This window comes from Oncorhynchus tshawytscha, linkage group LG10 (genome assembly GCF_018296145.1).
Source record: "Oncorhynchus tshawytscha isolate Ot180627B linkage group LG10, Otsh_v2.0, whole genome shotgun sequence".
NCBI classification, from domain to species: Eukaryota; Metazoa; Chordata; class Actinopteri; order Salmoniformes; family Salmonidae; genus Oncorhynchus; species Oncorhynchus tshawytscha.
In genome coordinates this window covers 8,278,947-8,304,523 of record NC_056438.1, presented here as the reverse complement: position 1 = coordinate 8,304,523, position 25,577 = coordinate 8,278,947, and the positions used below count along the sequence as shown (strand labels likewise).

The following is a 25,577-nucleotide window of genomic DNA, read 5'->3' as shown; positions in this document are numbered from 1 at the left end:
GTTATTCTACTGTTCTATTGTTATTCTACTGTTGTTCTACTGTTATTCTACTGTTATTCTATTGTTATTCTATTGTTATTCTACTGTTATTCTATTGTTATTCTACTGTTCTATTGTTATTCTACTGTTCTATTGTTATTCTACTGTTCTATTGTTATTCTACTGTTCTATTGTTATTCTACTGTTTTTCTACTGTTATTCTACTGTTATTCTACTGTTCTATTGTTATTCTACTGTTCTATTGTTATTCTACTGTTCTATTGTTATTCTAATGTTCTATTGTTATTCTACTGTTCTATTGTTATTCTACTGTTCTATTGTTATTCTATTGTTATTCTACTGTTCTATTGTTATTCTACTGGTTTATTGTCATTCTAATGTTCTATTGTTATTCTATTGTTATTCTACTGTTATTCTACTGTTCTATTGTTATTCTACTGTTCTATTGTTATTCTACTGTTCTATTGTTATTCTATTGTTATTCTACTGTTCTATTGTTATTCTACTGGTTTATTGTCATTCTAATGTTCTATTGTTATTCTATTGTTATTCTACTGTTATTCTACTGTTCTATTGTTATTCTACTGTTCTATTGTTATTCTACTGTTCTATTGTTATTCTACTGTTCTATTGTTATTCTACTGTTATTCTACTGTTCTATTGTTATTCTACTGTTCTATTGTTATTCTACTGTTCTATTGTTATTCTAATGTTCTATTGTTATTCTAATGTTCTATTGTTATTCTAATGTTCTATTGTTATTCTATTGTTATTCTACTGTTCTATTGTTATTCTACTGTTCTATTGTTATTCTACTGTTCTATTGTTATTCTACTGTTCTATTGTTATTCTACTGTTCTATTGTTATTCTACTGTTCTATTGTTATTCTATTGTTATTCTACTGTTCTATTGTTATTCTACTGTTCTATTGTTATTCTACTGTTATTCTATTGTTATTCTACTGTTATTCTACTGTTCTATTGTTATTCTAATGTTATTCTACTGTCATTCTATTGTTATTCTACTGTTCTATTGTTATTCTACTGTTATTCTATTGTTATTCTATTGTTATTCTACTGTTATTCTACTGTTCTACTGTTATTCTACTGTTCTATTGTTATTCTACTGTTCTATTGTTATTCTACTGTTCTATTGTTATTCTAATGTTATTCTACTGTCATTCTATTTTTATTCTACTGTTCTATTGTTATTCTATTGTTATTCTATTGTTATTCTACTGTCATTATATTGTTATTCTACTGGTTTATTGTCATTCTAATGTTCTATTGTTATTCTAATGTTGTTCTACTGTTGTTCTATTGTTATTCTAATGTTCTATTGTTATTCTACTGTTCTATTGTTATTCTAATGTTATTCTACTGTCATTCTATTGTTATTCTACTGTTCTATTGTTATTCTACTGTCATTATATTGTTATTCTATTGTTATTCTACTGTCATTATATTGTTATTCTACTGGTTTATTGTCATTCTAATGTTCTATTGTTATTCTAATGTTGTTCTACTGTTGTTCTAATGTTCTATTGTTATTCTACTGTTCTATTGTTATTCTACTGTTCTATTGTTATTCTACTGTTCTATTGTTATTCTACTGTTCTATTGTTATTCTATTGTTATTCTACTGTTCTATTGTTATTCTAATGTTCTATTGTCATTCTACTGTTATTATATTGTTATTCTACTGTTAATATACTGTTCTATTGTTAGTCTACTGTTCTACTGTTATTATATTGTTATTCTATTGATATTATACTGTTATTATATTGTTATTATATTGTTATTCTATTGTTAATTGACTGTTATTCTATTGTTATTCTACTGTTATTATATTGTTATTCTACTGTTATTATATTGTTACTGTATTGAGCCTATATTTTGGTTCTTCATTTTTTATTTTATATTATTGTTGTCAAGAGGTGAACCAAGAGGTACGCATGTCATTGTACTGTGTACTGTACACCAGGGCTGTTCAATGGGCAGGATTCAGTTATGCTGAGCCACGGGACACATGCCGTTACGTCATCAGGTCGAAAGTGGGGTGGGTGGAGATCCCTTCTCAAATGGAACAGTAATCTGTGCTGCTCAGTCATGTTGTGAACAAGGCAGAATGGTGCATTGTTCAGAAACAGAAACATCTCTTTTCCATCAAATAAATGTTAGAATAATCAACTTTATTTCATTGGCAGATAAGAAAATAAATGACTTTTGCAATATGAAAACACAGAATCCTACTCATTATTCCATGTGCTTCTACATCACTTTGCTTTGAGCTTCGCCCGTGGGCTTTGATCGGGGCACCTGGGTCACACAGGGGAGGCAGCCCGGTTACAAAACCAATACAGTCAACTTTCACTCGGTGTAAAACACCTACACGGGCGCCTGGGCCAGATTAATAGAACCGCCTGTGTCCGTCCTGGAGGGCCAAAACACTTCTGGTTTCTAATCAAAGACTAATTCAAACAGGCGACACCCATCTTCTGACAAAATATGCATTTGTCCTGATTTCTTTCTTTGTGGACGTAATTTACATTCTTTAGCAGATGAGCCTTACAATTGAATATTTTACCACAGACTGAGCAACCATGTTGTTTATCTCCTATGTGAGTCAGTTTATGCTTCCCCTAGCGACTGAAGCTTTTCCCACAGTCACCACAGCTAAATATTTTCTCTCCTGTGTGAATCCTCATGTGATTGGACGGATCTCCTTTGTATTTTGAAGGTCTTGCCACGAACAGGGCTGACAGATACGGACATAGACATTCAGTTTACAGGTGGAGTTGTAGCGTTTCTTGCAGAAGCTGCATCCACTGAGTCTCTTCTTGGGGAGAGTCACATGTCTCTGCAGGTCAGCTTTCAGAGGAAATATATATATATATTTTAAAAACATAGATGCTGTTGTGCCCTTGAGCAAGGCACTTAACCACCCCACAACAACTGCTCCAAGGGTGGTGTCCAACCTCATATAATATATATATATCTCTTTTCGGAGGAGTTGGCATAAAAGTGGAAGTCGAATTTCCTTTGGACTTTGTGTGGAATTACTTACTGTCAAATTTGATTTACATACAATGTTTTGCAAAAGTCAATCGATCGCACATATATATTTCTGTAACCCAAAGCATGAATGATCCAGAGTTAAGATAGCTTTAAAATAAGCAGACAAGACAAACTTTATTGTCCATTAAGTTTAAACTGAATGCAAATGTGTCGTTGGCACTCTGAGTTATAATAAAAGTATGAAAACAGACATAAAACAGACACAAACACATTAAACATTGACATGTCAGAATGAAACAAAACAATTAAACATCACTGAGAGGTACCAGAACTGTAATTGAGAACACTCAATCTGGTATTTGTGTACCACGATCCGTGTGAGTTTGCTTGCATTAAAACGTCATACTATCTTAAGTAGGGAAAGAAACGGCCTTGCCTTTTTGTAGATGAGGTCAGTGTTTTACTAGAAGCTAAGTTTGTGGTCGAAAATTGTCCCCAAGTATTTAAAATTTAAAATGTGTGACTTGCTCCACATCCTTCCATAGTGACAGGCTCAAGAGAAGGGCTTCCATTTCCCAGCTTTTTTTCCTCCAAGGCACAGTTTTTTTTAATTCTTGGTGACGTTGAGGTCAAGAAAGCTACTGTCAAACCACATCAAGAGGCAGTCAATGGACTGGGAGTAGCTGGAGATGGACTTGACCTCCAGGCAAGCAACGAGAGCCATGTCGTCTGCATATTTGATGAGGGCCATATCACTGTTGCTTCCTAAGAGATTTGTCCACATCCTGCCTTTTTATTCACTAACCTGACAGATAATCTCTTTGTCTTAATGTTCTTTCCTCTTTCAGTTTCTGTCCTGTTTTCTTCCTTTGTGGATTTTATCCACATGCCTCAGCAGATGAGATTTATGAGTGAATCCTTTACCACAGACGGAGCAGCCATGTGGTTTCTCTCCTGTGTGAATCAGTATATGCCTCCTTAGGTCCGCCTTCTGAATGAAGCTTTTCCCACAGTCACCACACCTATAAGGTTTCTCTCCTGTGTGAGTCCGTATATGTTCAGTTAGGTGTCCCTTCTCATCGAAGTTTTCCCCACAGTCACCACAGCGAAAGGAATTATCTCTGCTGTGAGTCCGTATATGCGTGGTTAGGTTCCCCCTTTGATTGAAGCTTTTCCCACATTCTCCACAGCTAAATGGTTTCTCTCCTGTGTGAGTCCGTAAATGCATGTTTAGGTTCCCCCTCTTATTGAAGCTTTTCCCACAGTCACCGCAGGTAAAGAGTTTCTCTCCAGTGTGAGAAAATATATGTATCTTAAGGGACCCTTTATGCCTGTAGCTTTTCCCACAGTCACCACAGATAAATGGTTTCTCACCTGTGTGAGTTCGTATATGCATGGTTAAGACCTCCTTGCGATTAAAGCTTTTCCCACAGTCTCCACAGCTAAACGGTTTCTCTCCTGTGTGAGTCAGTTTATGCATGGTTAGGTGGCGCTTGAGCCCAAAGCTTTTCCCGCAGTCTCCACAGGTAAAAGGTTTCTCTCCTGTGTGTGTCAATTTATGAATGCTTAGGTTCCCCTTCTGACTAAAACTTTTCCCACAGTCAACACAACTAAAAGGTTTCTCACCTGTGTGAGTCAGTTTGTGAACAGTAAGGTGTCCCCTCTGACTGAAGCTTTTCCCACAGTCACCACAGCTAAATGGTTTCTCTCCTGTGTGAATCAGTACATGTTCAGTTAGGTTCCCCTTCTGACTGAAGCTTTTCCCACAGTCACCACAGATAAAGGGTTTCTCTCCTTTGTGAATCCTCATGTGCCTAGATAGATCTCCTTTGTATTTGAAGGTCTTTCCACAAACAGGGCAGGTGCAGGGTTTACCACCATGACAGAGCCTGACATGGGCCTTCAGTTTACAGGTGGAGTTGTAGTGTTTATTGCCGAAGCTGCAGTCACTGAGTCTCTTCTTAGTGAGAGTCACATGTCTCTGCAGGTCAGCTTTCAGAGCAAATGTTTCACCACAGTCACGGCAGTGGCTAGTTTTTCTAGATGTGGTGCTGAGTTTGGAACAGTGTTCCCCCATTGGTGGGTTGGGATCCAATGGTGGACTGGGATCCAATGGTGGGCTACTGTCAAGTCCTACTGGGTCACTGATTACAGCTGAACTGTGGCTGCAGGCAACGTTTTGATTATCTGGAGGGTCATAGGGAATGTAGAGACCCTTTAGGTGGTTCACAGTGACAGAAGGTGTGAGATCCACTGGTTTAGAGTCACTCTCTCTGTTCTCCACAGTCTGGGTTTGGGGAAGAGTCAAGGACCAAAGTGGGTCCTCCTGATCACATTCACTTTTCACACAGGAAGGAGTGAATATGGAGTCTTTGGTATCAACGAGCCCTTGAAGCTGCTCTTCCTCCTGATTGGTCCTGACTTCCTCCTGTTCCTCTTTAATCTGTTTGGTCTCTGGGTCCTTCTGTCCCAGACTGGGGCTCCACTCCTGCTCACAGTGCTGCTGCTCAGGGGGAACCTCCTCTTCAGAGACAGAGAGCTGCAGGGAGTCTGGAGGGAAGGAGAGGAGGAGCAGAGGTTATTTATAACATAATTTGGAATCACTCATGAATTATAGATCTCTATGACATTCAATTTCAATGTTCTTCCTTAGCATGCATCTCTATGATCTATACAGCCTGAGTGCAGACAGCTAGCTAGGTATTTGCTTTCCTTCACACAAGCCATATAGGTGGTGGGTTAACATGCCTACTATTGAACACACTGTTGCTAATGAGAACAAAAGTTCCACCGACACCGTCTAACCCTTAACAATCTTTGCACATCTGAAAAATAGTGTATGTTTTAGAGGATCGAAGGACCATGATTGGCATAAGAACCTTAGGTTAAGCTTAGCATCCACTACAGCATGTCTGAACCCCCACTTCTCCTTATATGGTACCTTACTAAACCCCCACTTCTCCTTATATGGTAACTTACTAAACCCCCACTTCACCTTATATGGTAACTTACTAAACCCCCACTTCTCCTTATATGGCTCCTTTCTAAACCCCCACTTCTCCTTATATGGCTCCTTTCTAAACCCCCACTTCTCCTTATATGGCTCCTTTTTAAACCCCCACTTCTCCTTATATGGCTCCTTTCAAAACCCCCACTTCTCCTTATATGGCTCCTTTCAAAACCCCCACTTCTCCTTATATGGCTCCTTTCTAAACCCACACTTCTCCTTATATGGCTCCTTTCAAAACCCCCACTTTTCCTTATATGGTAACTTTCGTAACTTTCAAAACCCCCACTTCTCCTTGTATGGTTCCTTACTACTTAACCCCCACTTCTCCTTATATGGCTCCTTTCTAAACCCCCACTTCTCCTTATATGGCTCCTTTCAAACCCCCACTTCTCCTTATATGGCTCCTTTCAAACCCCACTTCTCCTTATATGGCTCCTTTCAAACCCCCACTTCTCCTTATATGGCTCCTTTCAAAACCCCCACTTCTCCTTATATGGCTCCTTTCAAACCCCCACTTCTCCTTATATGGCTCCTTTCTAAACCCCCACTTCTCCTTATATGGCTCCTTTCAAAACCCCCACTTCTCCTTATATGGCTCCTTTCTAAACCCCCACTTCTCCTTATATGGCTCCTTTCTAAACCCCCACTTCTCCTTAACCCTTTCAAAACCCCCACTTCTCCTTATATGGCTCCTTTCTAAACCCCCACTTCTCCTTATATGGCTCCTTTCTAAACCCCCACTTCTCCTTATATGGCTCCTTTCTAAACCCCACTTCTCCTTATATGGCTCCTTTCTAAACCCCCACTTCTCCTTATATGGCTCCTTTCTAAACCCCCACTTCTCCTTATATGGCTCCTTTCAAAACCCCCACTTCTCCTTATATGGCTCCTTTCTAAACCCCCACTTCTCCTTATATGGCTCCTTTCTAAACCCCCACTTCTCCTTATATGGCTCCTTTCAAAACCCCCACTTCTCCTTATATGGCTCCTTTCTTTCAAAACCCCCACTTCTCCTTATATGGCTCCTTTCTAAACCCACACTTCTCCTTATATGGCTCCTTTCAAAACCCCCACTTCTCCTTATATGGCTCCTTTCTAAACCCACACTTCTCCTTATATGGCTCCTTTCAAACCACCCACTTCTGCTTATATGGCTCCTTTCAAAACCCCCACTTCTCCTTATATGGCTCCTTTCAAAACCCCCACTTCTCCTTATATGGTAACTTTCGTAACTTTCAAAACCCCCACTTCTCCTTATATGGTAACTTTCTTAACTTTCAAAACCCCCACTTCTCCTTATATGGCTCCTTTCAAACCCCCACTTCTCCTTATATGGTAACTTTCGTAACTTTCAAAACCCCCACTTCTCCTTGTATGGTTCCTTACTTAACCCCCACTTCTCCTTATATGGCTCCCTTCTAAACCCCCACTTTTCCAGAGAGATATACTGGTAGCAGCATAGAGACCAGGAAGGATGAGTATTCAGACCCCTTCACTTTTTCCACATAATGCTACGTTACAGGCGTATTCTAAAATTGATTACATTTTCCTCAACAATCTACACATAATATCCCATAATGACAAAGCAAAAACTATTTTTTGTTTGTTGGTATTTGTAAAGTTATTTTGGATGATAGTTAAGTTTAGTGTTCAAAGTTTCCAAATCTGTATAGCAATCAAGGATAAATTGTTCCTACACTTAACAAAAATATAAACACAACATGTAAAGTGTTGGTCCCATGTTTCATGAGCTGAAACAAAAGATCCCAGAAATTGTCCATACGCACAAAAAGCTTATTTCTCTCAAAATGTTTTCACAAATGTGTTTCCATCCCTGTTAGTGAGCATTTCTCCTTTGCCAAGATAATCCATCCATCCGACAGGTGTGCTATATATCAAGATGCTGATTAAATAGCACAATCATTACACAGGTGCACCTTGTGTTGGGGACAATAAAAGGCCACTATAAAATGTGCAGTTTTGTCACACGAACCCAATGCCACAGATGTCTCAAGTTGAGGGAGCGTGCAAATGGCATGCTGACTGCAGGAATATCCACCAGAGCTGTTGCCAGAGAATTAAATGTTTATTTCTCTGCCATAAGCCACATCATTTTAGAGAATTTGACAGTACGTCCTACCGGCCTCACAACCGCAGACCACGTGTATGGTGTTGTTGGGAGAGCGGTTTGCTGATGTCAACATTGTGAACAGAGTGCCCGGAAACAGTTTATTAACTAAGTAGAACCGTAGCTAGCTAGGTAGTAGATCTACATACTAACCTATTCTACATAGTTGTATCTCCGGTGTCCTCCGCAGCAGTCTCTGTAGCAGATCATTCTCCTCCTGGTACTCTGCTACAGTTTTCTCAATCGCACCAAAAATCTCCACAGCAGCAGATGCTGTTAAACATTCATTTAACAACACACTCAACAACTGTAGTTTAGAAGTTTTCAGTGGACTGAGAGTTGGGTGTTCAGCTAGTACGGCTTCTTGACATGGGTCCTCCAGATCACATTCACTTTTCACACAGGAGGTAGTGAATATGGAGTCTTTGGTATCAACGAGCCCTTGAAGCTGCTCTTCCTCCTGACTGGTCCTGACTTCCTCCTGTTCCTCTTTAATCTGTCTGGTCTCTGGGTCCTTCTGCCCCCGACTGGGGCTCCACTCCTGCTCACAGTGCTGCTGCTCAGGGGGAACCTCCTCTTCAGAGACAGAGAGCTGTAGGGAGTCTGGAGGGAAGGAGAGGAGGGTCAGAGGTCACCTATACAGACATGCCTGAGTGCACAATGCCATTTCTAAAGGCTTTTGTTGACGCCGACAAAAAACATTTAAATATATTTTTTAATGATCTGTTTATGATGTTCCAATATGAAAAACCAGATACAAACATTGACATTCACTACAGTGTTGAATGGAAACACAAATGTAGACAATAAAACAAAACTTAACACAGATATTCAGAAAAAACTAAAATGTCCCTCTCATAGATCTAGGTGGTCCATATTACTGGTACCCTGTATATATATATATATATATATATATATAGTCATACTGGTACCCTGTATATATATATATATATATATAGTCATACTGGTACCCTGTATATATATATAGTCATACTGGTACCCTGTATATATATATATAGTCATACTGGTACCCTGTATATATATATATAGTCATACAGCTGGGTACCCTGTATATATATATATAGTCACTGGTACCCCGTGTATACAGCTATACTGGTACCCCGTATACAGCTATACTGGTACCCCGTATACAGCCATAAGCTATACTGGTACCCCATGTGTATACAGCTATACTGGTACCCTGTGTATACAGCCATACTTGTACCCCCGTGTATACAGCTATACTGGTACCCCGTGTATACAGCTATACTGGTACCCCGTGTATACAGCTATACTGGTACCCCAGCTATACTGTGTATACAGGTACCCTATACTGGTACCCCGTGTATACAGCTATACTGGTACCCATACTGGTGTGTATACAGCTATACTGGTACCCCATGTACAGCTATACTGGTACCCCGTGTATACAGCTAGGTACCCCGTGTGTCCAGCTATACTGGCCCCGTGTCCAGCTATACTGGTACCCCGTGTCCAGCTATACTGGTACCCTGTGTATACAGTGTCCAGCTATACTGGTACCCCAGCTGGTCCAGCTATACTGGTACCCCGTGTCCAGCTATACTGGTACCCCGTGTCCAGCTATACTGGTACCCCGTGTATAGAGCTATACTGGTACCCTGTGTATGTCCAGCTATACTGGTACCCCGTGTCCAGCTATACTGGTACCCCGTGTCCAGCTATACTGGTACCCCGTGTCCAGCTATACTGGTACCCCGTGTCCAGCTATACTGGTACCCCGTGTCCAGCTATATTGGTACCCCGTGTATACACCTATACTGGTACCCCGTGTATACAGCTATACTGGTACCCTGTGTATAGAGCTATACTGGTACCCTGTGTATACAGCTATACTGGTACCCCGTGTATAGAGCTATACTGGTACCCTGTGTATATATAGCCATACTGGTACCCTGTGTATACAGCCATACTGGTACCCCGTGTATACAGCTATACTGGTACCCCGTGTATACAGCTATACTGGTACCCCGTGTATACAGCTATACTGGTACCCCGTGTGTCCAGCTATACTTGTGCCCCGTGTCCAGCTATACTGGTACCCCGTGTCCAGCTATACTAGTACCCTGTGTATATAGCCATACTGGTACCCCGTGTATACAACTATACTGGTACCCCGTGTATACAACAGTATCGTTACTCATTGTCAGGGTTCTCCCCAGGATTTTTTAACAAGGTGGTGCTACTGAGTACGAGGGCAGCGCCCCACTCTGGGCTCAGAGATGTTTGTGTTTTCTTACACCTGCAACAGCCATGTCCTGCAATCTGAAGCAAAACATGTCCTAATATCATGACACGTTTTACATAGTGGAGCATTCAGTCCACAAGATGGCGCAGCGCCTCTCACATTCTTTGGGGAGAACCCTGTGTTATCTTTATTATTTTTCTCTCTGCATTGTTGGAGGGCCATAAGTAAGCATTTCACTGTTAGTTTATGCCTTTTTACGAAGCATGTGACAAATACAATTAGATTTGAAGGCTTTAGATAAGTAATCAAATATGCAGACAACTATATAATCATAGGCCTACGTAATAATTGTTTATGGATTTAATGGTTTATTTAATCTAGTAAATTACACATTCGCAGATAAACGCTTGATTGCTTTAGGCCTGTAGACCAATATATACAGTAGTTAGGTAGGTAGAACATCTCATTAAAAACATTTGGTTGAAACTGTGATCTCTATTTACCTAAGCAGTTTGCTAATTGAGTAGAACTATATCTAACTATCAGTAGATCTACATACTAACCTATTTTACATAGTTGTATATCCGGTGTGATCCCCAGCATTCTCCGTAGCCGATCATTCTCCTCCTGGTACTCCACTACCGTTTTCTCAACTGCCCCGAAAATATCCACAGCAGCCGTAGTTAAGCGCTCATTTAAAAACACACGCAACAACTGTAGTTTAGGCATATTTCAGACGACTGGGAGTTGGGTAGCCTATTTAGTTCAGTCAGTAGCTAACTAGGTCTTTCTTTACTCCACAACAATAACGTTCAAAATCAAAACAAAGTAACCTCAGAGAGGTTAGAGGTTACACTCGTTAATATCTGTCCAAAATAATCCCGATACGTTTCAATGGATTTATTTCGGACCTAATCTTGTCGCCTGCATTCCTACTTTTGGGACAACGATTTCTATTGTCAGGATTGAGTGACGTGAGCATCTCATCATTACATACAGATCTCTGTTCACCTCCAATCCTACTTCCGTGTTCTAGTCGAGGGATTTTAGAATACTCCTTGGTTCTTTTGGAACCCGGAAACATACAACAGCGTCGCCAGATGGATGGAGGTTTATTATTGTGCAAGGCAGCCAGCCTACTGACCAGAGGTGTATACTACAAAGCATGTCCCTGAGTTAGCCAGCAAACTAACCTAAATAGTCTTAACCTACAAAAATATATTCAAGCTTGAAATGGGCATGGGGCATGGTAGCCTAGTGGTTAGAGCGTTGGACTAGTAACCGGAAGGTTGCAAGCTCAAATACCCGAGCTGACAAGGTACAGATCTGTCGTTCTGCCCCTGAACAGGCAGGTAACCCACTGTTCCTAGGCTGTCATTGAAAATAAGAATTTGTCTAGTTAAATAAAGGTAAAATAAAGAAATGGTCAGTTTGACCCAACCAAAAAACATATCAAAGTTTAGCCTTCTCAATCAACCTGAAAATCTGTTGTTATTCAATCTATTTTGTAGTATACACCAAGTCAGTGGAGGCTGGTGGTAGGAGCTATAGGAGGGCTGTAATGGCTGGTATGGAATGAATGGTTTCCACATGTGATATGTTCTACACCATTCCATTCCAGCCATTACAATGAGCCCATGCTCCTATAGCTCCTCCCACCAGCCTCCACTAGCACAGTAGTAAAGGGAAACGATAACTACATGTAGACAAACAGTGGTTATCATCAATATAGGATGATGTGGGATAATAAATTCATCATCAGGAGTCGACTGTATATCATTTCTCCATTTACGAGACTAAATCAATATCATCAATCAGCAGCATTAGGTCAGAATTGATGAGAAATACATTTTCTGGAAAGTATCACTACCATTTTGAATGAATCAATAACATCCGTCAAACATTATCTCAATACCCTGACAGACATTCTGAATCAATAACATCCGTCAAACATTATCTCAATACCCTGAGAGACATTCTGAATCAATAACATCCGTCAAACATTATCTCAATACCCTGAGAGACATTCTGAATCAATAACATCCGTCAAACATTATCTCAATACCCTGAGAGACATTCTGAATCAATAACATCAGTCAAAACATTATCTCAATACCCTGAGAGACATTCTGAATCAATAACATCAGTCAAACATTATCTCAATACCCTGAGAGACATTCTGAATCAATAACATCCGTCAAACATTATCTCAATACCCTGAGAGACATTCTGAATCAATAACATCCGTCAAACATTATCTCAATACCCTGAGAGACATTCTGAATCAATAACATCCGTCAAACATTATCTCAATACCCTGAGAGACATTCTGAATCAATAACATCCGTCAAACATTATCTCAATACCCTGAGAGACATTCTGAATCAATAACATCAGTCAAAACATTATCTCAATACCCCGAGAGACATTCTGAATCAATAACATCAGTCAAACATGATCTCAATACCCTGAGAGACATTCTGAATCAATAACATCCGTCAAACATTATCTCAATACCCTGAGAGACATTCTGAATCAATAACATCCGTCAAACATTATCTCAATACCCTGAGAGACATTCTGAATCAATAACATCCGTCAAACATTATCTCAATACCCTGAGAGACATTCTGAATCAATAACATCCTTCAAACATGATCTCAATACCCTGAGAGACATTCTGAATCAATAACATCCGTCAAACATTATCTCAATACCCTGAGAGACATTCTGAATCAATAACATCCGTCAAACATTATCTCAATACCCTGAGAGACATTCTGAATCAATAACATCCGTCAAACATTATCTCAATACCCTGAGAGACATTCTGAATCAATAACATCCTTCAAACATGATCTCAATACCCTGAGAGACATTCTGAATCAATAACATCCGTCAAACATGATCTCAATACCCTGAGAGACATTCTGAATCAATAACATCCGTCAAACATTCTCTCAATACCCTGAGAGACATTCTGAATCAATAACATCCGTCAAACATTCTCTCAATACCCTGAGAGACATTCCAATATAAACGACCAAATATTCAGATATGAATTAAGTGATAATGCCCAAGAAGTCGGTGTTTGCTGAATATACTGGCATGTGTGTTGTTAGGCCCGAGACGAAGTCAAAGGGATACAAACCGTGCCAATGTATCCTCCAAACACCGGCTGCAATGGCATTATCACATAAATAACAACAGAATAACATTTAGCAGAAAGGGCATCACTCAAAAATGTTTACAGTAGAATATTGTGGCTGGGGTGTGTGGGGTCCCGTGGGGTGTGTGGGGTCCTGTGGGGTGCCGTGGGGTCCCGTGGGGTCCCGTGGGGTGTGTGGGGTCCCGCGGGGTGTGTGGGGTCCTGTGGGGTCCCGTGGGGTGTGTGGGGTCCCGTGGGGTCCTGTAGGGTCCCGTGAGGTGTGGGGGTCCCGTGGGGTCCTGTGGGGTGTGTGGGGTCCTGTTAGGTGTGTGGGGTCCCGTGGGGTCCTGTAGGGTCCCGTGAGGTGTGTGGGGTCCCGTGGGGTCCTGTGGGGTGTGTGGGGTCCTGTGAGGTGTGTGGGGTCCTGTAGGGTCCCGTGGCGTCCTGTGGGGTCCCGTGAGGTGTGTGGGGTCCTGTGGGGTCCCGTGGGGTCCTGTGGGGTCCTGTGGGGTCCCGTGAGGTGTGTGGGGTCCTGTGGGGTCCCGTGGGGTGTGTGGGGTCCTGTGGGGTCCTGTGAGGTGTGTGGGGTCCTGTGAGGTGTGTGGGGTCCTGTGGGGTCCTTGATGATGTTATGGCCCTTCCTGCATTTGTTTAAGCTGTTTTCTAGTGACATTTATTTGGATACATCCATAACAATGCGCTAATGTGGAGCGATTTCTCCTGGCATAGATAATGTGCTCACTCGTCATTACAATGTTGTTCAGAGTAGCTAGCCAACATCACAGCTAACACAATCACTTCAAACTGAAGCTGGACACTGTTGTTCAGAGTAGCTAGCCAACATCACAGCTAACACAATCACTTCAAACTGAAGATGGAAAGGCTGCAAAGAAGCTGCACTTCGTTTTGTTTTACCTTTTTTAAATGTACATTTCTTTGTATATCCATAAAAATGATGTCAGCGGATTCATGATTTCAACTGGCTGAGAAACCGCTGTCTGTCCCCTCCTGACACGTTCATTACCATGGGACAGCTGCAGCAAGGTTTATACAAATCTCTGCTGTTGAAAACTAAATGTTAGACTAAAAGTAATGTGAGGTAATGTCTAGATGCTTTTTATAGTGAAAATCAAGTTTATAAATTGTTTAGTTGGGTTGCTCAGTGGATTGGATGGAACAGAGTAAATAGGCATTTTAATATCATAGTTTAAGGTGGTGGTAACTTGTGGAATAGACACCGGCTGTGTTAACCAATCAACATTCAGGATTACACCCACCCATTGTATAATATGTTGTTATTCAATTGTCATTCTATTGTTATTCTACTGTTCTATTGTTATTCTATTGTTATTCTACTGTTCTATTGTTATTCTACTGTTCTATTGTTATTCTATTGTTATTCTACTGTTCTATTGTTATTCAATTGGCATTCTATTGTTATTCTACTGTTCTATTGTTATTCTACTGTTATTATACTGTTAATTGACTGTTATTATATTGTTATTACATTGGTATTCTACTGTTAATTGGCTGTTATTATATTGTTATTCTATTGTTATTCTATTGTTATTCTACTGTTATTCTACTGTTATTCTACTGTTATTCTATTGTTATTCTACTGTTAATTAACTGTTATTCTATTGTTATTCTATTGTTATTATATTGGTATTCTACTGTTAATTGACTGTTATTATATTGTTATTATATTGGTATTCTACTGTTAATTGACTGTTATTATATTGGTATTCTACTGTTAATTGACTGTTATTCTATTGTTATTATATTGGTATTCTACTGTTAATTGACTGTTATTCTATTGTTATTCTATTGTTACTGTATTGAGCATGTGTTTTTGTACTTACTTTTTTTTATTTTATATTGTTGTCAAGAGGTGAACTAAGAGGTACGCATGTCATTGTACTGTGTACTGTACACCAGGGCTGTTCAATGGGCAGGATTCAGTTATTTTTTAACAACACCTGGGTCACACAGGGGAGGCAGCCCGGTTACAAAACCAATACAGTCAACTTTCACTCGGTGTAAAACACCTACACGGGCGCCCGGGCCAGATTAATAGAACCGCCTGTGTCCGTCCTGGAGGGCCAAAACACTTCTGGTTTCCATGCGCTCCTTCTAGTCAGGGACTCATTCGAAATAGCACAATAGTGAGAACGGCAGTTTACTTAAAAACCAGCTGTCGTTCATTCTCCTTGTGTAACAGTTAAGATAATGGGACAATCCAGAGTACCAGGCAGTTTCCATCCCTGGAATGGAGGCTACGTTGAGGTAAACATCGGAGTACCATACCTGTGAGTATGATGCTTGTATGGATATCAACCCCAATACATATTCACGTCATCAACACCAATCAATTGCATTACAGCAGAGAACTGTACGCAATGATGTCATGCTAATGTACCTCCGCCCCCTAACAACGGGAGTCGTTGTCGCAAAGGCGAGAGGGCAGGAGACAAGTTTTAGGTCCGAAAAAAGCCCATTGCTACGGAAGTCCAGGGAGAACATATGAATAAAAAAAATTCAAAAAGTTCCCTCTTTATGTCAATATCACGACCTCTTTATGTCAATATCACGACCTCTTTATGTCAATATCACGACCTCTTTATTTCATGATCACGACCTCTTTATTTCATGATCACGACCTCTTTATGTCAATATCACAACCTCTTTATCTCATGATCACAACCTCTTTATCTCATGATCACAACCTCTTTATCTCATGATCACAACCTCTTTATCTCATGATCACAACCTCTTTATCTCATGATCACAACCTCTTTATCTCATGATCACAACCTCTTTATCTCATGATCACAACCTCTTTATCTCATGATCACAACCTCTTTATCTCATGATCACAACCTCTTTATCTCATGATCACAACCTCTTTATCTCATGATCACAACCTCTTTATCTCATGATCACGACATAACAAAAGTTATGTCAATATCACAACCTCTTTATCTCATGATCACAACCTCTTTATCTCATGATCACAACCTCTTTATCTCATGATCACGACAGAACAAAAGTTGTCAATATCACGACCTCTTTATCTCATGATCACAACCTCTATCTCAATATCACGACATAACAAAAGTTATGTCAATATCACAACCTCTTTATCTCATGATCACAAACTCTATCTCATGATCACAACCTCTTTATCTCATGATCACAACCTCTTTATCTCATGATCACAACCTCTTTATCTCATGATCACAACCTCTTTATCTCAATATTGCGACATAACAAAAGTTATGTCAATATCACAACCTCTTTATCTCATGATCACGACATAACAAAAGTTACGTCAATATCACGACCTCTTTATCTCATGATCACAACCTCTTTATCTCATGATCACAACCTCTATCTCAATATCACGACATAACAAAAGTTATGTCAATATCACAACCTCTTTATCTCAATATCACGACATAACAAAAGTTATGTCAATATCACAACCTCTATCTCATGATCACAACCTCTTTATCTCATGATCACAACCTCTATCTCATGATCACAACCTCTTTATCTCATGATCACAACCTCTTTATCTCAATATCACGACATAACAAAAGTTATGTCAATATCACAACCTCTTTATCTCATGATCACGACATAACAAAAGTTACGTCAATATCACGACCTCTTTATCTCATGATCACAACCTCTTTATCTCATGATCACAACCTCTTTATCTCAATATCACGACATAACAAAAGTTATGTCAAAATCACAACCTCTTTATCTCAATATCACGACAGAACAAAAGTTACGTCAATATCACGACCTCTTTATCTCATGATCACCTAACAGTTCACCTGTTAGTTTTCTACATATCTGCCCATCAAATTCAGGAAGGTAAACACCTGCTCCTTTACGCCCACAATCTGGGTCGTTTGGATCCATCTGTGAAAAGCGGTAAAAATGCATAAAAACTTCTACCAACGTAATTATCAACCAGTTTCCCTGTATCACTGACTTATGGCCAATTTGATATTTTCTCTACCAAGGTTAGATCAACGACAGGATCTGGGAGTAACCATGGAGGAGCACCCACTATCCCCACAGAAGGGCCAACCTCCAACTCCCTCAAACCACTGTCATCAGCCAGCTTTCCAACTGTTGTAGGAGAGTTTCCCTGACATGAAGGGGATTTTCCATTACCTATACTGTTTTCCAGGAGCAGTAAGCAGAATCAACACGGGGTAAACTATTAGACATGTGTAAGTGTAACTGATGTGAAACGCCTAGCTAGTTAGCGGTGGTGCGTGCTAAATAGCGTTTCAATCGGTGACGTCACTCGCTCTGAGACCTTGAAGTAGTGGTTCCCCTTGCTCTGCAACGGCCGCGGCTTTTGTGGAGCGATGGGTAACGATGCTTCGAGGGTGACTGTTGTCTGTGTGCAGAGGGTCCCTGGTTCGAGCCCGGGTCGGGGCGAGGGGAGGGACAGACTAAAGTTGTACTGTTACATAAGCAGAATGAAGGATGACTTTCTGTGAGTGTACAAAGCAGCATCAACCACAGGGTTTGATCATGAGACATGAAGAAACAGCACTTGAGCAGAATCTATGTGGACGTGGCAGGCTGGATCAATACAGACTTGACTGTTCTGAGTCATGTCTCGTCCTGTGGAGACTGCTGAACATCCACATGGGTTCATCATTCATAGTCAACATAGGCCTCAATACTTGAACCACAAGCCATCTATATGTATTAGGGAGACATGTAACATACTGGACAGAAAGATATGTTTGTATTATTAATCAAGTAATATTAGAAATGCACTTATATTAGGAACATTTGCTGCTGCTCCAGTTTCAACTGTTCTGCCTTATTATTATTGGACCATGCTGGTCATTTATGAACATTTGAACATCTTGGCCATGTTCTGTTATAATCTCCACCCGGCACAGCCAGAAGAGGACTGGCCACCCCACATAGCCTGGTTCCTCTCTAGGTTTCTTCATAGGTTTTGGACTTTCTAGGGAGTTTTTCCTAGCCACCGTGCTTCTACACCTGCATTGCTTGCTGTTTGGGGTTTTAGGCTGGGTTTCTGTACAGCACTTTGAGATATCAGCTGATGTACGAAGGGCTATATAAATACATTTGATTTGATTTATATGCAATAAATGTTTTTTTAAATATGTTTTTATATTAGAACTGTGATGTCACCACCAATATAATCTAAACTTGTGTAAGATAAGTTGTGATAAGATGTGGATGTTAAACAAGACAGAATTGAGACAGAAAGATAATGGTGGCGCAAGGCCAAGGGGTGTTAATCATTTACATACAAAGTAGTGGCTATGTACGTCATGCAAGAGTGGACATGTATGAACGCTGAGTACCGAGACTGGAGAGAGCAGTTCTTCCCAAGGAATTGATCGGCTTCTGTTACTTTTGTAATAAAGTCTAATTGAATTTACACGTCTGAGAAATATTTGATTCAATATTTCCACGACACTGTCCAACCAAAAACCACTGCCGTGTCTACTGGTATATCCACAACAGGCATCTAGAACAATAGCAGTGGGATGCTCAACCTCTCAGCCTTTCAACCCAATAAGTTAATGACCATTTTTTACGCCATATATCCAAAGGCATCTCATCTGCCTCTACTAGTATGGCACATACATATGTCGATTTAAATGCACCAATACATATCTTTAAAGCTGTATACTGGATTCTGCCCAGCCTCTGAAGCCAAGTTTTCACCCCTGTTCCAAAAAACTATACACCCGTAATCAATTGTTGTCTTGATCAGAGCTCTATAAATATCCATCAACGATGGTCTGTCAGCACCCAATTCATAACCAGAGACCGAACGCATAAGATTCACCACCTTCTTACACCATGTTTCAACATTTTATGACATTATCTTTTCATTTATATCGCTCATTGAACCATAGAACCAAATATTTGTCGTTAGAAACCTTCCCAATAAGCGATCCATACAGAAACGGTATATTATCAGCAACTTTTTTCTTCGAGAAGAAGAATAAACAACAAGACATAACCACTGACAATCCAGAGTCAACCAACCATCCCGTGTTCTACTCAAGGAATTGAAGAAAACTCCTTGGTTCTAGAATAGATGTTGACGAAGCCAGAAACCAACAACAGCGCCCCCATCTGGATGGGAGTTTACTGTGCAAGGCAGCCTACAGACCAGTAGTAAAGTAGAACGATGACTACATGTAGACAAACAGTGGTTATCATAAGAATAGGAGGATCTGGGAGAATCAATTATTAATCAGGAATCGACTCTATATGAGATTAAATCAATATCATGAATGAGCAGCATAAGGTTAGAGTTGATGGGAAATACTCTCAGATAAACGCAAGGCGATTTCTTGAAAGCATATTTAAAAAATATCCATACTTTTATATAATCAGGGGTTTTACTACAAGGTCCAGACCAGTAATAATGGAATAGATAACTACATGAGGGGAAACAATTACAGCAGGTAATAGGGGGATCTAGGATTTAATCCTTTTGTTGTTGTTTCTCTGATGTGTTAGACACCAATTCCTCTCTGTGTCTAAATATGGAAGGCAGGTTCACAATAAATTCCTCTCTGTGTCTAAATATGGAAGGCAGGTTCACAATAAATTCCTCCCTGTGGCTAAATATGGAAGGCAGGTTCACAATAAATTCCTCCCTGTGGTTAAATATGGAAGGCAGGTTCACAATAAATTCCTCTCTGTGTCTAAATATGGAAGGCGGGTTCACAATAAATTCCTCCCTGTGGCTAAATATGGAAGGCAGGTTCACAATAAATTCCTCCCTGTGGCTAAATATGGAAGGCAGGTTCACAATAAATTCCTCCCTGTGGCTAAATATGGAAGGCAGGTTCACAATAAATTCCTCTCTGTGGCTAAATATGGAAGGCAGGTTCACAATAAATTCCTCTCTGTGTCTAAATATGGAAGGCAGGTTCACAATAAATTCCTCTCTGTGTCTAAATATGGAAGGCAGGTTCACAATAAATTCCTCTCTGTGTCTAAATATGGAAGGCATGTTCACAATAAATTCCTCTCTGTGGCTAAATATGGAAGGCAGGTTCACAATAAATTCCTCTCTGTGTCTAAATATGGAAGGCAGGTTCACAATAAATTCCTCTCTGTGTCTAAATATGGAAGGCAGGTTCACAATAAATTCCTCTCTGTGTCTAAATATGGAAGGCAGGTTCACAATAAATTCCTCTCTGTGTCTAAATATGGAAGGCAGGTTCACAATAAATTCCTCTCTGTGTCTAAATATGGAAGGCAGGTTCACAATAAATTCCTCTGTGTCTAAATATGGAAGGCAGGTTCACAACAAATTCCTCTCTGTGTCTAAATATGGAAGGCAGGTTCACAATAAATTCCTCTCTCTGTCTAAATATGGAAGGCAGGTTCACAATAAATTCCTCTCTGTCTCTAAATATGGAAGGCAGGTTCACAATAAATTCCTCTCTGTGTCTAAATATGGAAGGCAGGTTCACAATAAATTCCTCTCTGTCTCTAAATATGGAAGGCAGGTTCACAATAAATTCCTCTCTGTGTCTAAATATGGAAGGCATGTTCACAATAAATTCCCCTCTTCCAGCCATGCTTTTCTCCAAAGCAGAGTGCACAAACAAACTGACAGACAATAACTTGGTTTTGAGACATTCTTTATTTATCTGTTATTTTACCAGGTAAGTTGACTGAGAACACATCCACATTTACTGCAACATCCTGGGGAATAGTTACAGGGGAGAGGAGGGGATGAATGAGCCAATTGTAAACTGGGGATTATTAGGTGGCCGTGATGGTTTGAGGGCCAGATTGGGAATTTAGCCAGGACACCGGGGTTAACACCCCTACTCTTACGATAAGTCCCATGGGATCTTTTAGTGACCACAGACAGTCAGGACACCCGTTTAACTTCCCATCCGAAAGACAGCACCCTACACAAGGCAGTGTCCCCAATCACTGCCCTGGGGGATTGGGATATTTTTTTAGACCAGAGGAAAGGGTGCCTCCTACTGGCCCTCCATCATCACTTCCTGCAGCACCTGGTCTCCCATCCAGGAACCAACCAGGACAAACCCTACTTAACTTCAGAGGCAAGCCAGTAGTAGGATGCCAACAGTAGGATGCCAGTAGTAGGATTCCAACAGTAGGATGCCAGTAGTGGGATGCCAGTAGTAGGATGCCAACAGTGGGATGCCAACAGTAGGATGCCAGTAGTGGGATGCAAACAGTAGGATGTCTAAATAACATCAGTCAGACCATTCTCTTATCACCTGGGAGACATTCTTAAATCAAAGGACCAGGAATTCCTGTTTCTAATAACGTGAAAACATCAACAGACTGAACAGCAGACCGGCGAGCCTCCTACATTACTGTGTAATGTTGAATCATTACATCATCATTCGAATCAAATCAAACTTTATTTACATAGAATGTTGAAAAACATAACTTGATCACGCATCTATTTATCTGAAACCCTGAAATTATCCAGAGTATTTGATTTGCTTTCCTAAGTGTGTTGTCCACATCCTGCATGTTATTCCCATCGTCTGACAAGAGATCTTTGTCCTAATTAGTTTCCATCCAGTTCTTTCTTTCTTTGTGGACGTTATCCACATGCTTCAGCAGATGAGCCTTACGAATGAACGTTCTACCACAGACGGAGCAGCCATGTGGTTTCTCTCCTGTGTGAGTCAGGATGTGCCTCCTTAGGTCCCCTTTTTGACTGAAGCTTTTACAGCAAAAATTACAGCTGAATGGTTTCTCTCCTGTGTGAGTCAGGATATGCCTCCTTAGGTCCCCCTTCTGAATAAAGCTCTTCCCACAGTCACCACAGCTAAAAGGTTTCTCTCCTGTGTGAATCCTCATGTGCATGGACAGGTGTCCTTTTTGTTTGAAGTTCTTGCCACAAAAGGGGCAGGTGCAGGGTTCCCCCATTGGTGGGTTCAGATCCAACGGTGGGCTGCTGTCAAGTCCTACTGTGTAGCTGCTTACAGCTGAACTGTGTCTGTAGGCATTGTTTTGATTATCTGGAGGGTCACAGGGAATGTTGAGACCCTTAATGTGGGTCACAGTGACAGAATGTTTGAGATTCACTGGTTTAGAGTCTCTCTCTCTGTTCTCCACAGTCTGGGTTTGGGGAAGAGTCAAGGACTGAAGTGGGTCCTCCTGATCACATTCACTTTTCACACAGGAAGTAGTGAATATGGAGTCTTTAGTAACAAAGAGCCCTTGAAGCTGCTCTTCCTCCTGACTGGTCCTGAGATCCTGGTCTTCCTCTTTAATCTGTTTGGTCTCTGGGTCCTTCTGTCCCAGACTGGGGCTCCATTCCTGCTCACAGTGCTGCTGCTCTGGGTGAACCTCCTCTTCAGAGACAGAGGGCTGTAGGGAGTCTGGAGGGAAGGAGAGGAGGAGCAGAGGTTACCTATACAGCCAGGATACAGAGGTTACCAATACAGCCTGGATACAGAGGTTACCCTGCTATACAGCCAGGATACAGAGGTTACCCTGCTATACAGCCAGGATACAGAGGTTACCCTGCTATACAGCCTGGATACAGAGGTTACCCAGCTATACAGCCTGGATACAGAGGTTACCCAGCTATACAGCCTGGATACAGAGGTTACCCTGCTATACAGCCTGGATACAGAGGTTACCCAGCTATACAGCCTGGATACAGAGGTTACCCAGCTATACAGCCTGGATACAGAGGTTACCCAGCTTTACAGCCTGGATACAGAGGTTACCCAGCTTTACAGCCTGGATACAGAGGTTACCCAGCTTTACAGCCTGGATACAGAGGTTACCCAGCTATACAGCCTGGATACAGAGGTTACCCTGCTATACAGCCTGGTAACAGAGTTGACCTATATACAGCCTTTAGACATCATTGTTGGGGGTCAATTCGAATTTAAAATCAATGATTGAAAGACTAGAATGATTTTTCAATAACTTCCTGATAATATGAAGAGAAGAAGCCATTTTGTTCAGTCGTATTTTTGAATTGTTAGTCGTCGCGAGCCACACTTCCTATGACACTGTATTGGTTCAATAACGTGTGTCATTGTGGGTTTATAACCTGCTGTGTCCAGTCTGTTTGTGACTTGAATACCCAGTTATATAATGGTAAAATGATTGTGGCATGGCTCTGCATTACGGTGGATAATATCCCATTGTTCCGGAGCTACAGCACCTGCCTGTACAACCAAGGGTGAACAATAAACTAGATTCTCCAGACGTTGTCACTGCCAGGTAAATGTGTTTCCACTTTGGATATTGGTTTCATATTTGATAATTTCCCATTGTGCTGGAGCTAGAGCACCTGCCTGTATTTTATTTCATTTAGTCATTTTTATTTTATTTAACTAGGCAAGTCAGTTAAGAACAAATTCGTATTTACAATGACGGCCTACCAAAATGCAAAAGGCCTCCTGTGGGGACGGGTGCTGGGATTAAAAATATATTTAAATAATAATTAAATATAAATATAGGACAAAACACACATCACAACAAGAGAGAAAACAACATCAAGAGAGACCTAAAGAAACAACATAGCAAGGCAGCAACACATGGCAACACAATAATACATCCATCGGGACAATTCGTTTTTCAGTAGGGCCGATTGGAGTAATGGCTACCTCTGTATTTTACGCGAGAATCTCTCTGGGAGCATCAGGTGTCCACTTGCGCAATGTAGCCGCACAAAACAGGGTTTTGTGACTACTATGATTTCACATTGTAGCCAAGTGAATTGCAGAAATTCTGTGACCAATTTTTCTGAAATTCGGGGTTCAAGTAATACATAATAAGGAATTCCCCTCGAGCACAGTCGCTAATTGGGGAAAACAAACATTATTTCCCATTGACCCCCGCTGCCAACTTGATTTTTTGTTATACAGAAACAAAACATGGCGAAAGGCTGCTGTGTTGTTTAACGTCCAGTACACATAACCAGGTCAAAAATCCCAACCTAATGCTACTGCGCATGTAAATATAGCCTGTGAGTAAAGCACTGTGGCTTCAGGTTATTCTGCATGAGAGAGTGGGAAATTGTGGGGAGGCTACACAAGTAGGCTACACATAGCTAGCTATGTATGTGGAAAACATTTCATCACAGTTAACACATTTAACTTGTTTAGTTTAGACCGTTTGTAACGCCATTCACTGTTTGTAGCTGTATACAGTCGTCTGTTTGTTTGTGTTGTTGGTCTTGGCCGTCTAAATGTTCCGGCCGGTTGCTAGCTAGCACCATCATGAAAAAGGGGCATGAGGGAAGCCCTACAATATTTTGCTTTTCTAAGTAGTGAGAACGCTCTGGTACAATACTGAAAATTATTATTTTTAGACATGTTTAGACATATTTCTCTTAAAATGTAATTTTGTAATTGACTTAAACAAGCAGACAATATATATATATATATATTTTTTTACTGTGAGACAACGGGGTAACCTAGGTAACCACGGGTTGCTTTCTCCAAAGGCGGGTGGGGCACAATGTTCTATCTAATAGTGATGGGTCGTTCGCCAACGAGCCGGCTCTTGTAGGTTAACGTTGGGAGCCCGGCTCTTGTAGGTTAACGTTGGGAGCCCGGCTCTTGTAGGTTAACGTTGGGAGCCCGGCTCTTGTAGGTTAACGTTGGGAGCCCGGCTCTTGTAGGTTAACGTTGGGAGCCCGGCTCTTGTAGGTTAACGTTGGGAGCCCGGCTCTTGTAGGTTAACGTTGGGAGCCCGGCTCTTGTAGGTTAACGTTGGGAGCCCGGCTCTTGTAGGTTAACGTTGGGAGCCCGGCTCTTGTAGGTTAACGTTGGGAGCCCGGCTCTTGTAGGTTAACGTTGGGAGCCCGGCTCTTGTAGGTTAACGTTGGGAGCCCGGCTCTTGTAGGTTAACGTTGGGAGCCCGGCTCTTGTAGGTTAACGTTGGGAGCCCGGCTCTTGTAGGTTAACGTTGGGAGCCCGGCTCTTGTAGGTTAACGTTGGGAGCCCGGCTCTTGTGGGTTAACGTTGGGAGCCCGGCTCTTGTG

General features: G+C 40.9%; 1 protein-coding gene across 12 annotated transcripts in view; it reads right to left on the bottom strand.

Annotated features, from left to right (window-relative positions):
• Window positions 1-25,577, bottom strand: part of LOC112259691 (gastrula zinc finger protein XlCGF57.1) — a 1,127,091-nt gene that overhangs the window by 154,578 nt on the left and 946,936 nt on the right. For 3 of the 12 annotated variants that reach the window (XM_042329365.1, XM_042329364.1, XM_042329358.1), the window contains 2 exons: window positions 8,310-8,759; window positions 2,172-5,568 (listed from right to left, as the gene is read on the bottom strand). The exons of 4 other annotated variants lie outside the window; for them this stretch is intronic. In XM_042329365.1, the coding sequence (XP_042185299.1) occupies window positions 3,863-5,568; window positions 8,310-8,759 (2,156 nt within the window). In that variant the 3' untranslated portion in view covers window positions 2,172-3,862. Of the gene's footprint in view, window positions 1-2,171; window positions 5,569-8,309; window positions 8,760-10,946; window positions 11,419-21,296; window positions 22,951-25,577 lie in introns of those variants that run through there. 5 more of the 12 variants (XM_042329381.1, XM_042329380.1, XM_042329363.1 and 2 more) reach the window with 4 other exon arrangements.